The sequence below is a fragment of the Sus scrofa genome, chromosome 6, assembly GCF_000003025.6.
Source record: "Sus scrofa isolate TJ Tabasco breed Duroc chromosome 6, Sscrofa11.1, whole genome shotgun sequence".
Lineage (NCBI taxonomy): Eukaryota > Metazoa > Chordata > Mammalia > Artiodactyla > Suidae > Sus > Sus scrofa.
This window is the reverse complement of record NC_010448.4, coordinates 159,138,291-159,155,213: the sequence shown is the minus strand read 5'-3', so window position 1 is coordinate 159,155,213 and position 16,923 is coordinate 159,138,291. Positions and strand designations below refer to the sequence as shown.

Genomic DNA, 16,923 nt, shown 5'->3' with positions numbered 1-16,923 from the left:
TTAGGCTGGTGCCTGGCCGGGTGGGCAGGATCCAAGCACCTCAGTGCCTTCTGGACCAGCAGGAGTCTGGGCAGCGTTCAGTTCTTGAGGCCCACAGAGCGATCACACAGGCTGGGGTCCCCGGATGCAGGGTTTAGTTCCAGGTAAGCCGGCCCGGAGGCACGTGGAGCCCCTCAGCTCAGAAGTTGGATTGGGGAGACCACACTGGGCCTGCGAGCTCACCCTGCAGTCCCTGGGGCTGAGCATTCAAACCAAGCACCTGCCGGCTTTGGGCTGCTTGGGCTCCTGTGTGCTGACTGGGCATCACTGATGGGGTCTGTCCTTCGAGGGTGCTGGAGTGGGAAGGGGGCTCGAAGCAGGCCTGGGAGCTGGAGCAGAGCCCTCTTGGGGGCCCTGGTTTCTGCACACCTGCCCAGCTGGGCCAGAGGGGGACCAGAAAGCAGCAGCTGGCTTAGAGCAGAGAAGAACCTCAGACCGCACAGCTGCCCCACAGTGGATGAGATGCCCGGAAGTGGTGGCCCCTGGCCACTGGATGGTGTGTAAGCATGCACTTGTCAGGCCCAGTAAAGAGCAGCTTCCTGCCTTGTGTGGGGTAGAGCCCATCGCTCAAAGGGCCTTAGAGGTGTGACCCGGGGAAGGGGGCAGTGAGCTAGGCCACACAATGGTGGGAGTGACCACAGCTTGACATCTGACCTCTTGCAGGTGATTAGGCCTTGAGGAAGGAAAGATGCTCTCATGGTGGATTCTACAGCCCCCAGCCCTGCAGTGGGAGGGGGAGCCTGGGGCCCTTCCTGGACCCCTCAGACTATGGCCCTGGAAGGAGGATGGGGCAGGGCAAGTACCCTCCTGATTCTTTGAGTGACCCCGGGGAGCCCATGCCCTCCCCCAGTTTCGGGGTCTTCGTGGGCTCCACAGTGCCAACCCAAAGCGCGTCCAGAGCAGGTTGTGTGGCCAAGGCTCTTCTCTGTCCCTTACAAGCCTCCTTGAGGCACCCTGGGGCTGAGGCACAGGAGACAGAGAGAGTCTGGAAACTTCTGGGGCACAGCCTCCCCTTAAAGCAAAGCATCCACCAAAGGGAGCCAGGCTGGCTGGGAAAACGTGATTCTTTTGTGGAGACTGAGCTCAGGGCCCTGCCTGCAGAGCCAACGCCCCGGCTGGGGGCTGCCCGCACCGAGGCTGTCCAGATGGGCCCCTGGCCAGCCGGTTGCCTCCTGCACACGATGGCTCAGACAGGCCGGTCCTCACTCTGACCACGCTGTCTGTACACTGACAGCCCAGACAGACCTGTCTACACTCCAGCTACAAGAACAAGGCTGTTTACGTTCTGGCTTCCTGGAGGGGCCTGTCTGGACTCTGCCTGCCCAGACAGGCCAGTCTGCACTTTGACAGCCTATGTTGACCCAGTAAAGAAATGCTGGCCAGAGTATGGTTGCTAAGCCCCCAAGACTTGAAAAACAAAATACTTTTATTTCGTTATCATTGAATTTGCAAACACAGAAGGAAAGGAATAGAAAAATCTCACTCTACTTCATCACACGGGCTGTTGGGGAGTGCTGACCCCAGGCCCGTAAGGGCAGCTGGGCTAAAGCATCCCAGGCAGGCCGGCTGCCCCCATCCCGGCTGGCCCACATGGTCCTCCGTGCCCCGCAGCCCTGGTGACGCCTTCCCCGGCTCCGGCTCCACGTCGGGGGAGCTTTGTGAGAGGTAACTGGTAGGAGGGGCCACGGGACGGGCTGTGGCACATGCTAGGCCGCAGGTCTGGGCCTCGGGCTGGGCCTGTCCTTGGGGAGAGCAGTTTGTCTGAGGCCACGCGTCATGGGGCAGGGTGGGGGCCGGCCCGGGCTGGGACGCAGCTGGGGCAGAACCAGGACGTTGTTATGTCTCCATAAATTGAAAGCAGTGGTGGCTGTGGGGCCCCCGGAGAGGGGCAGAGCCTCTTTCTCTCGGCATCTGGCCCTGCAGGCATCGCTGTCCTCTGGGAGGGAGCGGCCAGGGCCTGAAAGCCTTGAACTGGAGTCCTGGCCCGGACACGACTCGTCCGGAGACCTGGGGCAAGTGTTTTCAGCTCCCAGAGCCTCATCTCTGTGATCCAGAAAGTAGGTACCATGACCTCTGCCTGCCGTCCTCAGAGGCCACCTGGCGGATGTGTCCCCATCAGGGCCTGGGCGACATCTGACTGTACCTCTCCAGCGGCGGCGCCCCCGTGCCGTCTTTCTCCGGAACTTCATTTTCCATCCAGCGGTGCTCATTCTGCTCTCTCCAGGTTGGGAAGATTGTGTGAGCCTGGCCCCTGGGCTCTGCGGCGGGTTGAGATCCTGCCTTTGGCCCCTGACCTTGGAGGCCGCCCCTGGCCCCTGCGGCTCCGCAGGCTCAGACATTGGTCTCCAGCTCACTGATCTCGATAGTGCAGTGGTCCAGACGGGCAGCGGCTGGCTCCTCATCCTGCTCCGCCTGGATGGGGACGTGGTGGGGACAGGCGGGGCCCAGAGTCAGCTCTGAGGCCTCAGCCACACTCTTCACACAGCCGTTCTGCTGGGTCGCCACGATCTCGTGGAGGCTCACAGGCTTGGTCTCGCAGGGCAGCAGTTTCTGGGGAGGGGAAACAGGTCTTGGCAGCAGCAGGAGGGACTGAGGGTAGACACGAGGGAGGACTGAACAGGCAAAGGCTGGGAACGACGGGATTGCTGATCCTACAGACATGCCGGGGGACCTCAACAGGTCACAGGGCCTCTCTGAGCACCAGGTCCAAGCTGTCCTGCCTCCTCCTCCTGGACTTAGTGGAGGAGGGCACCTGACCCACAGGGTCCAGGGCGGGGATGGGCAGCTGCCCAGTCTGGGCCTCAGCGGATGCTGCCCCATGGACGGGGGCAGCCTCTACACGTGGTTACTGAAGGAGCCCTGAGGACCATGAAGCCTTGAGCAGACGTAGAGACGCTGGCACTGTTGTTGGCCCGACACAAGGGTACCCAGCCCCCAAGGGAGCCGACTGTGTTCACCACCGCTGCTCCTGTGTCTGGCTCAGCACCAGCCACCGTGGATGCTCGCCAATTAGCTCTTAGAGGAATCTGTCACCCGGTGCCTACCGGGGGACCAAAACTCAAGGTGGGGAGGGGTCTGCCACCCAGCTGGGGGGTGGCCAGTGGGGTGCTCTGCCCATCCCACTGGCTCCACCTCTGGGCAGTGACTCAGCTGGGCTGGAGGGAGGCACTGTTCTCACCTCAGTGCCTGTGTCCTGAGCAAAGTCCTTCCGGCAGACGTGGGCCATGATCCCAGCGGCCAGGGCATCACCCAGCACGTTAATCATGGTGCGGAAACGGTCCCTGTGGGGCCAAGGTGGCCGGTCAGCGGCGAGGGGCAGGCACTTTGCTGTCGGGGGCGCTGGGAGAGGGCCCCAGCAGCACCCACAGAAGGACGCCCTCCTGTCCTCCCAGCCCACCACCCTCTTGGTGATGTTGAAGTGGGTGACGCAGGGCCAGCTTCATGGGCACGTGACTGCGCAGTGGCTCAGGCCTGTGTTTAGACGGGCCTGGGCCTGGGCTAAGGCTCTGCTCCCGCCCTCTCAAAAGTCTTCGCAATTTTTGAACCCGGAATCCCATATTGTCGTTTTTGGAAGTTGGGCCCCACAAATTGGGCCCCCGTTGGGCCGGTGTCAAGGGGTACCCACTGTGCCCAATCACTTCCCTGTCCCCCCCGAGGGCCCGCCCAAGGTAGGGGTGGGCAGGCAGGGTGAACCCCACTTACAGAGCCCAGTCGACAGCAGTGATGAGGGTGATGTCGTCGGTAGGAAGACCCACGGAAGTGAGCACGATGACCATGGTGACAAGTCCGGCCTGGGGGATGCCGGCTGCCCCGATACTGGCCGCGGTGGCTGTGATGCTGCAGGAGGGGGAGGGAGCGTTGTTGGGCCCTGGTCCCAAGGAGGAGACCGGAATGCCAAGGCCCTGGGGGACAGCATCGTGGAGCAGCAGTTGTTAGGCATGCCACATCAGGGAGCTCTCCAGGCAGGGGGCCTGGCTCTGCTCCAGGCCCTGTGGTCCCAGAAGCCCCTGTCCCTGGTCTCAGCAGCACCTCCTGAGAAAGTTGCAGAAAACCCGGCATCTGGAACCATGCTCTCCAGAGGTTTCTAGGAAGCTGCCCCGGGGATTCTGATCGTCCACTGGCGTGGCTCTGCCTGTCCTCCCTCCGGGGCCTAGCCCCCAGGGCCAGACTGATACCCAAAGGCTGGCAGGTGAGACCTTCCGCTTGGCCTCTGCCCCTGACCCAAGCCCCCTTTCCCCAGCTCCAGCCACACCAGCAGCCGCCCCCACCCACCCCAATTGTCCCTCAGCCCTGCCCCTGGCCTCTGCCCTCCTGCAGTGCCCTCCCTGCTCTGCATGTCCAGACCGCAGGCCCTCCTGGGGCTCCAGCTTCCCAGCCTGCTCGGAGCCCCTCCTCGGCAGGGCGGCGCTAGGGAAGGAGCCTGGAGCCCCCGAGTCATGAGAGCAGCTCAGGTCTGGGCCCCAGCTCTGACTTGCTGTGTGGCCTGGAATGAGCCCTCTGCCCTCTCTGGGCCTCAGAGACCCATCCACACTGGGTGCGGGATGCCAGAGGTGTACCTGATAGTGATGATCTGGCCGAAGTCCAGCTCATAGTTGTTGACCTGGGCAATGAAGATGGCAGCCACAGCCTCATAGAGCGCAGTGCCATCCATGTTGATGGTGGCGCCCACGGGCAGCACGAAGCGGGCAATGCGCCGGTCGATGTGGTTGTTTTCCAGCAGGCACTTGAAGGTGATGGGCAGTGTGGCTGAGCTGTGGGCAGAGGGGCCAGTGTCTGCCCATCACCCTCCTCCAGGATGCTCGGGGCCCCTCGACTGCCCACTGGCCAGTGATAGAAACTCTCCCCACCAGCCCCATCCCCAGGCAGCTGGCACATCTGGGGGTGGGGGCAGAACAGGCTGAAGGGGCTTTGAACATGGTCACATGGCCAGACTCTCCCAAGCCCAGGGCCTCATTGTCGCCCTGCACACGCACAGGCGGGGAAGGGAGTCACCAGCCGAGGACATACTGTGAGGGAGGGGCTTTGAGTCCACTTTACAGACGGAGCAGCTGAAGCCCAGAAGGGAGGAGGGGCTGACCCAACATCTCAGGACCACGTCTCATGGAGATGAAGAGGCCAGCAGCTGGGCTCCGGGCCGGACCCAGAGGTCCCGCCTTCTGCGTCCAGCCTCCCACTACCTAGTGTCCTTGGCACCTCCCTAACCTGTGGGTGCCATAGTTTCCTGTGCTTTGCAGAGCTGTTAGGAGTCAAGGAGTGAGTGCTGAGAACCACATTTGGCATGTGGTGGGCGCTCCATCAGAGGTAGCCACCACTCTTGTTGCTGTGTTGTTACCGAGCTCCCAGTGGCAGCGTGGGGACAGATACCAGGTTAGTGTGGCCCTGGGCCCTTTCTGTCCTGTAGGCCCTTGCCTCGTAAGCCCACTTGCCCTTGCCAGAGCCCCTTGGGCTCCGGGTATGCTGGGGCCAGGCCTCGGGTCCACCAAGCAGGAGATGGTGGGGGCTGCCAGCCCTGGCAGGGCTTGGCCAGTGGCTCAGTGTAGGGGGGGGTGGCCCGCCGCTGGTTGGGGCTTCATCTTTCCCTCTCGCCTCCTCCCTCTGCCCTGGGTGGGGTCCTGGACAGGGCCCCTAGGGCTTTTCTGCACGTGGTTCTGCTCCTCCCAAGTCCTGCACGAGGTGCGTGTGCTGCCAAGGGTGGGTCCCGTGGCTGCCGGGGGAGGAGGTCTGCGGTGGCCCTCGATCCCGTTTTACAGATTGGGAAGCTGAGGCCCAAGGAAGAGAAGGCAGTGAAGGATGGAGGAAGAGGGAAGAGCCAGGCCTTTGGTGCCAGAGACGAGGGCTGGAGTTGGGGTGACGTTGTCCATGTGGCACTTGGACCCTTGCTGTGGGGAGAACCACCCTTTCTTCCCAGGGTTAGATGCCCAGTCAGTGACCGCCTCCTTGCTCCCCCTCGCTCATCAGCCACCTCTGCACCATGCTAACTCCCTGGTCTTCTGCTCTCAGCTGCATTCTGGGATCCTCGAGGGCAGGTGTTGCTTCGTCAAGCCCAGGCTGGCCTCGGGGGTATCTCCATCCATCCCCTCGGTGGCCCGAGGGGCGGAGGCTCCTCCATTGCTGCCCTGTCTGTGTATGAGGAGACCAACAACCAGGGAGGTCGGGTGGCTTGCCCACAGTCGCACAGCTAGTGGGTGATGGAACCAGGATTCCAATTCCTACGAGCCGGAGATGCTGCCAAGGTTGTGAGAGGGCAACTTGCCAGGCTGTCCCAGTGACGACAGACAGGCAAGGTCCTTAGACAGCGCAGGGCCTGACTCCAGAAACACCATGTGGCAGGGAAAGGCGACAGTGATTACAGACTCATCACTCCTCAGCTCTCCCTGCCCCTGATGCCAACCCCGTGTGGACTGCGCGGAGTGGGCCGGCGGGTGGCGGGGGCGCGGTGGTTCCTGCCATTCAGACAGGTGGGGCCTCAAGCCTCACGTTGCAAGAATAGGTCTTGTTCCCCTCGCTTCCCCCAAGTGGGTGACGCAGGTCACACTGACACGTTCCGTGGGTCTGTGGCTCTGGACAGATGGTGGCTGGACAGAAGGACCGCGTTCAGCCATGGCCACCTCCCGCCACCTGCCCGGCGCCCAGGGCTACCTGGAGGAGGTGGCCAGCGCGATGAGCAGGGCCTGGAGGACGCCGCGGATGAAGACGACGGGGTTCTTTTTGGTGATGAAGAAGTAGAGCAGGGGCAGGATGAAGAGGCCGTGGACCACCAGCCCGCACACCACGGTCACCGCGTAGAAGCCCAGCTTCTTTCCGACCATCGTGGGGTTGTCCATCTCCAGGATCTTGCCAGCGATGAGGAACACGATGCCAAAGGGGAAGTACCTGGGGTGGGCGGGGCAGCCAGCTCAGGGCCAGGCAGGCGGAGGTCCCAGGAGGCCCTGGCACTGCATCGCTGCCTGGCCTGAGCCCCTGCCCCGAGCCTCCCGGGGCTCCTGTGAGGACAGGAGGCTGTGTATTGAGGTGCCTGGCCCATGCGCCACTAACTCCGCCTCAACCAGCCCAGCCCTGCACAACCGCGCTCCCCCATCCAGGCCTCGTGCTGCAGCCTCCCTAAATGACCTTGGCAGGTCCCTGCTTTTCCCCGTCTGCCTGTGCAAGATAGGACTGGAAGATTCCTAAGGTCAGAACTACCACGAATGGCAGCTGGTTGTCACTTCGAGGGTTGCCTTTCTCTCCAAGCCGAGCCAGTGAGGCCCTGGGTGATGAGAAAACTGAGGCCTAGGGGCCTGGGCCAGGCTTATGAGCTTTCATCTCTCCTCCAGGGGGCCTGATGGGGCCAGGGGTGGCTGGAACTCGGCCTAGTCAGGGCTGGGGGGATCCAGGGTAACGGCCTCCTGTGCAGCTTTCTGCTGGCTCCTGTGGGACTGGGGTCCCTCTGACCACCGGGGGCAGGGCTGGAAGGGCGGGGTGGGTAGAAGAGGAGCTCACCACACAGCCACCGCCACGATCTTCATGACAGACTCATTGAGGCACTGGCAGAAGCTGACCAGGGGGGCCCCGCTGTCGCCCATACGGCCCAGCATGATGCCTGTGGGGGACAGGGACACAGCCTGTCACAGACGCCGCAGTGGAGACAGACATGCCAGCACGCGCTGGTGGCCAGGCAGGGACAGACGCTCACGTGCACGCAGATCTCAGCGCTTGGCTCTGCCCTGGGGCCTCTGACGCCCCAGCTCTTGCCCTCACATCTGCTCTCCTTCTGCTCAGCCCCCTGCTGGACCGGGGCGGCGACCTCCCCACGGACTCACACCTCTGCCTCCTCTCTGACCCTCTCCACCAGCAGCCAGTGTCATCTTTTTTTTTTTTTTTGCCCCCCCCTTTTTTATAGCCACACCTGCAGCGTATGGAGGTTCCCAGGCTGGGGTCCAATCCACTGAGCGAGGCCAGGGATCGAACCCACCACCTCATGGTTCCTAGTCAGATTCGTTTCCGCTGCGCCACCACGGGAACTCCTCCAGTGTCATCTTCTTAAGATAAAAATGCTCCCTGCCGACACCCCCCACTGATGTCCCTGCTTCCGGCCCCACTTGATCCGACCCCATCTACCCATCACTCCCGCCTCCGTCGGGCCCGCTCTCCCTTCCTCACTCTGCTGTACCGTGGCCTTCTTCACGTGTCTAGACGACATCAAGCTCTTGACTGCGGCAGGGCCTTTGCCCACGCAGTTCTGTTCCTGATGCCTGAGGCGCGGGCCTGGAGACCTGACCCCACTCTCCTTGGCAAACTCTCCACTCTGCGTCCCTCTCGCATCGCTTTCTGACCCCTTCCCACCACTTGTTCCAACAGTCGTCTGCTGGGTTTTTCTGTCTCCTCCAACAGAAGGTTAACCCCGTGAGGGCCATGCATCTTTGAATGAATGAATGAGCGAATGAATGATAACGCCCCTGTTCGCCTCCCCTTGGGGTTCTGGGCTCTCCTTCCCTCAGGAAGCATTCGCACAGGTGCTGTTCCATGTGGTGAGCTCATGCGGGTGAGCATGGTCCAGCCACTCCTGGAACAGTGACAAGGGACTGCTCTCGCCCTGGTGACAGAAAAACGGAGAGCAAAGCACACTCCGTGGCTGCCCTCCCGGAGCGTACTGTCACTGTGTCCTAGAGGCTTCTGGGCTCATCCAGGGAGGGGCGGGCCTGCGAAACTCCAGAGAAGGACGCTTTTCCTGCTCCAGCAAGTCCTGCAATCTCCAGGGAGCAGCTGCCATGGGACGTGGGAATCGGGGGCAGGAGAGGCCAGAGACGGCGGTGACACCGGGCCCTGCCCATCTGGCCCGAGGAAGCCTGGCAGAGCTCAGACCCAGGTTGCCTGCTGATTCTGTCCCCCACCCCCCGCACCAGCTATTCCTGCTCTTCAGGCTCCCTGGGGCACCCACAGGCACCTGACCAGTCTGGGGAGTCAGGTAGACTTTCCCCAGGAGGGGTGTTTACGCAGGATGAGAAAGGTGCCGGGGAGGGGAGGGCTGGAGCACCAGGCCGAGGGAGGCGCCGTCCAGGATCCACCAGGTGGCGCGACAAGGGGGAAGCGAATGGAGGAGAGGAGTGGGGCCGGGCTGGCCGGAGCTCGAAGGCTCTCCAGGGAGAGTGGAGCCCGTGGAGGCTTTGCGTGGGCACTTTGTGACCTCGTGAAGAGGACACGCCAGAGCAGGGGACTCTGCATGCAGCTTTTGCAGAAACCAGGTGAGAGAAGATGCCTAGGACGGGGGCGTGGGGGGTGCAGAAGGAAATACACAGACTGGGGAGAGACGTGGGAGGCAGGCCTGACGGGATTAGGATGTGGGCTGAGGCAGAGCGCAGGTAGGAGATGCCTCCCAGCTTCCTTGCCTGAGCTGCCAGGAGGATGGCGAGGCTTTCCGCTCAAGAAGGAAGCCCTGCAGGGGAGTCGGGGAAGCCAGGGAGGCCCTCCTCCCAGGCCCGGGGCCGGGGTGATGGGGGGAGACCCATGATGAGCCCTGGCCTGGCCTAGAAGGATGAGAAGCTAGACTGTTGTGGGTGGGTGAGGAACGGCCCCCAAGAAGGAAAGCTGGTGTGTCTGTCGGTAGAGGTGGGAACAGGGCCCTGCAGGCAGAGGCGTGTCTACAGGTTTTGTGGGATCTCGAGCTTACATAGTGCGTGGCTCACTTTAAGAAAAAGAATACAAACTTTAACAAAGACGAGCTCCCCTTGTGGCTCAGCGGGTTAAGAATCTGACTAATATCCATGAGATTGCGGGTTCGATCCCTGGCCTTGTTCAGTGGGTTAAGGATCCGGCGTTGCTGTGAGCTGTGGTGTAGGTTGCAGACGTGGCTTGGATCCCTCGTTGCTGTGGCTGTGGTGTAGGCCAGTGGCTGTTGCTCTAATTGGACCCCTAGCCTGGGAACCTCCATATGCTGCACCTGTGGCCCCTAAAAAGCAAAAAAAAAAAAAAAAAAAAAAAAAAGTCCAGGCTTCAGAAGGGGCCTGTGCAAGTAAGCTTCACCAGCTTCCTGGTAAGTAGCCTGTGGTGGCCTTGGGGACCCACAGAAGTGTAGCAATGGGAAGGATGGTGGTCAGGGGACCCCAGAAATGGCAGAGACAGGTCTGTGGGGGGAGGTGGCCAGTGAGGAGGCCCTGTGGTTGCGGGATGAGGAGAGGAATGCATTTTAAATACACGGCAGCTGGGAGGAGGCTGACGTCTCTGGAGGCGAACAGTGCCCAGGAATGGGGATCCCGAGTGGGGAAGGCCGGCTCCCGCCCCCCAGGGGATTAGAGACTTGAGCCCCTCCTTTGGAAGGGACCACCTGGCAGATGGGGAGACTCCAGGCTATTCCTGTTACTGGGCTGCAGGGAGGGTATGTGCAAGGAGGGCCAGGCTCCAGGGCGCTGCCGGGGCAGGTGGGCACACGTACCCATGGTGGCAGAGAAGATGACGATGCCCAGCACGTTCATGCCATCGCTGGTGCCCGGCTCTGACTTGTAAACAACTTCGGGTGGTGGGGTCAGGTCCAGGGCGAAGTTCTGCACACGAGAGCCGTTCTCCTCCTGGACCCCATAGATGAGGCTCCGCGCAGCAGGGGCCTCTTCGGATGCCGCCTTGGGGGACTTGACAACCGGGGTGGTCTTGGTGCGGTACTGGCGGGCGACACAACCAGCCAGGAATGAGTCAGGGCCAGGTGTGGTTATTAAAATCAACACCAACCATACCAACACCCTGGAAGCACATTTGCATCCACTCACGAACTATCCGATTGACAACAGCCCTGTGAGGAGGCAGGATGGGAATGGCTATCGCCGTGGTATCAAACCAAGACTGAGAGGCCGTCATGCCCCTGCACACCACCCAGCTACACCTCCCTCCGTCTGTCCTTCTCGTCTTCTTTCTCTGCATCATCACACCCACCTGGGCCCCTCCCTAACCATCCATCCACCTCTGACCTGGATAATCTACCTGGATGATCCTCTATTCACCTGTTTATCCCCTTGCAACCATCCATTATCCAGCCAGCCTTGCTTTCCGTAATAAAAACACGGACCTTCTACCTGAAAAGCTCAGCTTGCCCTAAGCTTCCTGGACGAGATGAGGCCCCAACGGGGCAGAACCGAGTGGCTGAGTGGCTTCCCTTTCCTCCTCAGCTCTCAGGACATTGCTGAGCATGTCCCTCTCATTCCTCCGGCACCAGGAGCCCACACAAGGGTGTCTCCTGTCCTCCCAGCACCACAGTGTCAATAAAGCAAGTCCTCAAGGGGGGAAAAGGAACCACTCAGGAAATACACAGGACCTAAACTTTCCATGGTCGTTTCTTCCTCTGGGAAGTGAGACCTGAATTATTATACACCTTGCGACGTTAAGGAGACAATGGCACCCAGTGAGCCGTATGTAACCGTCATTGCTATCGTCGCCCCCACGGCTGCCCCTGCCGCCATTGTGATTCCTATGTTGAGCACTCGGTTTGGGGTTTGGGGTTTTGAAGGATGGGTAGGAGTTCGCCAAAAGAGAAGGGCGTTGCAGGCAGGTATGAGGTTGAGCCACGTTCTCGCTCTCATGCATTTTCAATATTTTCCATCCCTGTTGGAATAATATCTGCCCTCCCTACACGAACCTTCCAGACTCGTCATGCTCTGGCTTATTTCATGGATGAAGACCCAGGAGTTTAGGAGAGACAGTGGGATGAGCACAGAGTTTCCCAGCTCCTTGTTTTGGAAGCTCTTCGCCAACCCTCAGCCACCTGTTTTGTGTCTCCAGGCCCAACACAGGGCCCAGCACAGGGAAGACGATCAGGAAATGCTTGTGGGACTGAGTCAACCACCCAGCTGACATATTTAGAAGGGGGAAAAGAATCAGAAATTGTTAGAAGGGCAGACAAAGACTGGTGTATGCAGTTGTTTAACGTAATTTCTAAAAGGGCAAAACTTAGAAAACAACCCAAAGGGAAAATGGGCAACGAAATCACAGGCCGGCCTTCTCACAATCTATTACATCATCATCAGTCTCGTGTTTTGAAGAAACATTTAATAACCATGGCAAGGGCTCGTGCTATTATGGGATTGGGAGAAAAAAGCAAGATGCAAACTGTATATGTACAAGGATCCTAATTTTATTTTTTTAAAAACATTCCCGTAGAGGAAAAAAAAAAGACTAGAGACATACCTTCTGCTGTCACTACAGCTAGGTGCTGGAACTACAGGTGTTTCTTATTCTCTGCTTTATGCTTTGTAGTATTTTCCTAATATTTTACAGTGAGTGTTATTACTGTTTGTATTAGGGAGAAAGGACTATTTTAAATAGAAAAAGGTTCCCTGGTTGCCTAGCGCTTTCACTGCTGCGGCCTGGGTTCAAGTCCTGGTCTGGGAACTGAGATCCAACATTGAGCCCGCCCCCCAAAAAGAAAGAAAGAAAAAGTGAACAGGCTCGGTCAGGTCTGGGCTTACCTACTAGCTCCACTGTTTACTAGTGGTATAAGCTTGGGCAAATCCTTTAACCCTTTCGACCTTCTGAGCCTCAGTTTCCCGGTCCAGGAGCAGGACCCTGCCTTGGGGCAGAGTTATCGTGAGGATTAAGAGAGACCGCGTGTGAGCACGGGTGTCAACGAGAGCAGAGTGGACCGTGAGTGGGGCCTTCCCTCCAGCCTCGGAATGCTTCGTGAGAAGCTGGAGTCCAGGGCAGGTTCCTGTGGCCACAGGAAGCTCCGAGGATCTAGGTCCTTCCATCTCCCCTCCCCAGGAGCACCCCACCCCCAGAAGACAGGGAGACAGGCTGGGCAAACCCATCCTTTCCTGGCCCCGCCTGCCCACTGCTCCATCGCCCGGGTACCTGCTCACCTGTTTGAATGTGGCTTCCACCAGGTTGGCTGGAAACATGTTCCTGGAAAGAGAGTCAGTAATTAGGGGATTTGAGCACCCAGGACAGGAGAGCCCTTGGGGTCATCGGAACACCTCCCTTGGCAGTGAGGGTCTTTGTGACCCAGCCCACCTCCCTTGGCAGTCTTACCTCGTCCCGCCACCCCCACACCAGGACTTAAGGCTCCAATAACAACTGCATGCAGTTCCCATGTTACGCTGCATAAGCTTCCAGCTCCAGGCTTCTGTCTGCTATTCCTTCTGCCTGAAATGCCCTTCCCACTTGTCAGCTCACTCCTACTCCAATCAAGCAGAGGCCAAGCCTTCTCTGACTGCTCCAGGCTGGCTCCATGGCCCTGTGGGTCACTGACACTCCAGCACGCTGCTGGGCAGCACTGGCTCGTGGGTCTGCCTCCCCAAACAGACTGGCCTCCCGGAAGGCACGACTTGGTCATGCATATCTGTGGCACCCAACACAGGACCTGGCACATAAATGGGATCATTATTCTGATGCCTATTATTTTCAGAAAGCTAGAGGAGGAGGGAGTCTGGTACAAGACACCCTCTACAGAGGCAACTGTCGGAGCAGTGAGATACCGACAGAGCCATCCCTAGAAAAATCAGTGTAAGGGAACACATAGCCTAGAGGCAGAGCCTGGGACATCTAACCTGGGACATCTGTTTGCTAGAAGTTGCTTCAGGAAATCAGAGAAGAGAGGAAGGACTCATTCTAGAGAACTGCGCAGCTGGTCAGCTATGTAGAAAAATAAAGCTAGATCCGTACGTACACTTTGCACCAAGGTAAATCCCAGATGATTTAAAAAATAATTGAGGCGTTCCTGTTGTGGCGCAGTGGTTAACAAATCCGACTAGGAACCATGAGGTTGCGGGTTCGATTCCTGGCCTTGCTCAGTGGGTTAAGGATCCGGCGTTGCCGTGAGCTGTGGTAGAGGACACAGGCTCGACTTGGATCTGGTGTTGCTGTGGCTCTGGTGTAGGTCGGCGGCTACAGCTCCATGAGTGCTTTGAACTAAAGCTAGCTCAACGTATCAGATAAATACAAAAACTACATCCAAATAAAATAAAACATTCATTTAACATTAAAAGTATAGGAGATAAGAGATTTTTACCTGACACTATAGTGATAGTACTGCAAGGGAAAGATGAAAGAACTAAATTAAAAGTAAATAAAAGCAAAGCCCTAGCCTGGGAACCTCCATATGCTGCAGGAGTGGCCCTAGAAAAGGCAAAAAGACAAAAAATAAAATAAAATATAAATAAAAATAATTGAACAATGAGAGCATAAAAAGTTAGAAGAAAATATAGGTTAATATTTGATCAGATCTCAGAATACGGAAGGACTCACTAAGAACAAAAGGGGCAATTTTAAAAATCAGCAGATTTTACGTCATTAAAATCAAGAATTTCCTGGAGTTCCTACTGTGGTGCGATGGAATCGGTGGCATCTCTGCAGCCCCAGGCTGCAGGTTTGATCCCCGGCCCAGCACAGTGGGTTAAAGGATCTGGCGTTGCCACAGATGCAGAGTATGTTGCGACTGAGGCTTGGATGTGATCCCTGGCCCCGTAACTTCCACATGCCATGGGTGCTGCCAAAAAAACTAAAGAAACAAAAAATTAAGAATTTCCAAAGGGCAGCTTGGTATCCTGGATTGGAATCTGGGACAGAAATAAAGGACACTAGTGGAAAAACGGGTGAAATCGGATGAAGCAATTTCGTTAATCTCGTTGTGCTAATTTGATGTCTCACTTTTGACAAATGTGCTAGATGTGAGTTACCAAGCCTCAGAGGAAGCTGGGCATGGCTGGGAACTCTCCCTACCACCTTTGCAACTGTACCGCAAACCTAAATCATGCCCAAATAAAATGCTACAAAAATTAAGAAGCTCTCTAAGACAGATGACAATACAAACAAAATGGTGAAGCAGACGGCAAACTGGGGAAACCAGGCAATCAGGGTCATTGTCCTCAATCTTTACAGAGTTTTTACAAATCTTGGCCACGTTTCCGTGTACGCTGTCCGTCTTCTCTTGCCAGAACATTGGCTCCCTGGAGAGCAAGGATCTCTCTTTTGTTCCCTGCTGTGGCCCAAGCACTGGAAGAGTGCCTGGCACGTCATAAGCACTCAGTAAATATTTGCTGCATAAATAAATGGACCAGAAAACCATTAGTACCTCAGCTGAAAAATGACAGAATATCATCATCAGGCAATTCACTTGGCAGAAAAAAAAAAAAGAAAAAAAGCATAGCCAAGAAAGCTTTTTCAAATTGTTTAGCTTCATCGATAAATATATTTATATTTCACCTATCAAACTGGTAAAGGAATTCCCGTCATGGTGCAGTGGAAACAAATCTGACTAGGAACCATGAGGTCGAGGGTTCGATCCCTGGCCTTGCTCGATGGGTTAAGGATCTGGTGTTGCTGTGGCTGTGGTGTAGGCCGGCAGCTGTAGCTCTGATTAGACCCCTCGCCTGGGAACTTCCATGTGCTGCAGGTGTGACCCTAAAAAGACAAAACAAATCAAAACCTGGTACAGAACTTTTCAAATAACCACCCATACTGCTGAGGGGGTTTGGTGGTGAGCACCTGCACGTGATTCTGGCAGCAAATTCGGCATAGCGCAATCTGCCGCTCAGAGCAAGCGCCGTTGCCTTTACAGTCTGCTTTAGGAGTCTATCCTAAGCCAGAGATGCTAACAAAGATTTTCCTTCCCGCGCTGGCCCTGCCTTGAACGGGCCATGTGCCCGATGCTCACGCTGCCTCCTCTCCCGGGATCCTCCTCCCCACTCTTGTTTTTGACAAGTCTCTTCTCTTTTAAGACTCAGCTCACACCCACATGGAGTTATATCCATGAATATGAGTGTGCGTTTCTCTTTTTTTTTCATGGCCGCACATGTGGCAAATGGAAGTTCTCAGGCTAGGGGTTGACTGGAGCTGCAGCTGCAACCTCCGCCACAGCCTCAGCAACGCCAGATCTGAGCTGCGTCTGCGACCTACACTGCAGCTCACAGCCACACCAGGTCATTCACCCACTGAGCAAGGCCAGGGATTGAACCCACATTCTCATGGATATGAGTTGGGTTCTTAAACTGCTGAGCCACGATGGGAATTCCGATTGAACAATTTTTCTTCACTTTACATCAAAGCAGCCACGGTTGGGAAACAGAAGCTATGATTTTTCTTCATCGCTGCTAAAATACTGGTTCACCTTAAGCCTATGGCAGGGGGAAGAAGGTTTAGAATGAGCTACCAAGGCAGAACCCTGGTAGCGAATGGTCATGGCTTTTCGCGCTGATGTCAGCTTTGTCCCTAGAGACGCAGGGTCAGGAGCTGAGATGGCAGAAGCTCACGTGAGGCGTTTTGTCAATGAGGGATAAGCAGATTTCTGCCACCAGACTAAGAGCCGCCTGCCAGGGTTTTAGACATCAAGCAGACAAACAGCTCCTGCCAGGCACGCAGCCTTGCCAGAGCACATGGGCCACCGGCCCCAGGCCCTTGGAACCAGGATGGAGGGCTCATACTGCACCAAGAGGTAACTGCTTGAAAACGTCTCCTGGGTACGGTTTCAGTAGGTTCGAGGGACCAAGCGGTTCTCTAATGAAATGTAGAAGGGAGGCTGCTCTAGCCTGAGCAGAAACCAAGAGCATTCAAAGGCCATGGAAGAAACCGAATGGAACGTGCACGCTGTACACACATCTCTTTGCATCTGCCTTTCAAATGAGAGGAATGTGAAATATGTGCTGTGGAAGGGGCGGCTGGTTGCGTACCCAGTCCCTACCCTCTCTCCTTCCTCATGAACTGAAACCCAGGGATGTTACAAGGACCAAGAGGGCTCAGTGTTCAAACCCCCTTGCCCAGGCTCTCTTGGCAAAGGGGTGGCCAGTGCAAAGTAAGTCCCAGATGTCCATGCAGCCAGGACCCTTTGGTCCTTTCCTCCACCTTTTTTCTTTCTGTCTGGAACATGGACGTAATAGCTGGTGCTTCAGCAACCTTACTGAACCATGAGGCACAATGATGATAAAAGCCAGG

At 57.2% G+C, this 16,923-nt stretch overlaps 1 protein-coding gene across 2 annotated transcripts in view; it reads right to left on the bottom strand.

Annotated features, from left to right (window-relative positions):
- The window catches only part of SLC1A7 (solute carrier family 1 member 7), a 47,684-nt gene continuing 32,208 nt past the window's right edge, over window positions 1,448-16,923 (bottom strand). For both annotated transcript variants that reach the window (XM_021096614.1, XM_013999377.2), the window contains exons 4-11: window positions 12,858-12,900; window positions 10,448-10,670; window positions 7,519-7,618; window positions 6,679-6,912; window positions 4,596-4,790; window positions 3,742-3,876; window positions 3,218-3,320; window positions 1,448-2,589 (exon numbers count right to left, since the gene is read on the bottom strand). In XM_021096614.1, coding sequence (XP_020952273.1) covers window positions 2,371-2,589; window positions 3,218-3,320; window positions 3,742-3,876; window positions 4,596-4,790; window positions 6,679-6,912; window positions 7,519-7,618; window positions 10,448-10,670; window positions 12,858-12,900 — 1,252 coding nt within the window. In that variant the 3' untranslated portion in view covers window positions 1,448-2,370. The remainder of the gene's footprint in view (window positions 2,590-3,217; window positions 3,321-3,741; window positions 3,877-4,595; window positions 4,791-6,678; window positions 6,913-7,518; window positions 7,619-10,447; window positions 10,671-12,857; window positions 12,901-16,923) is intronic.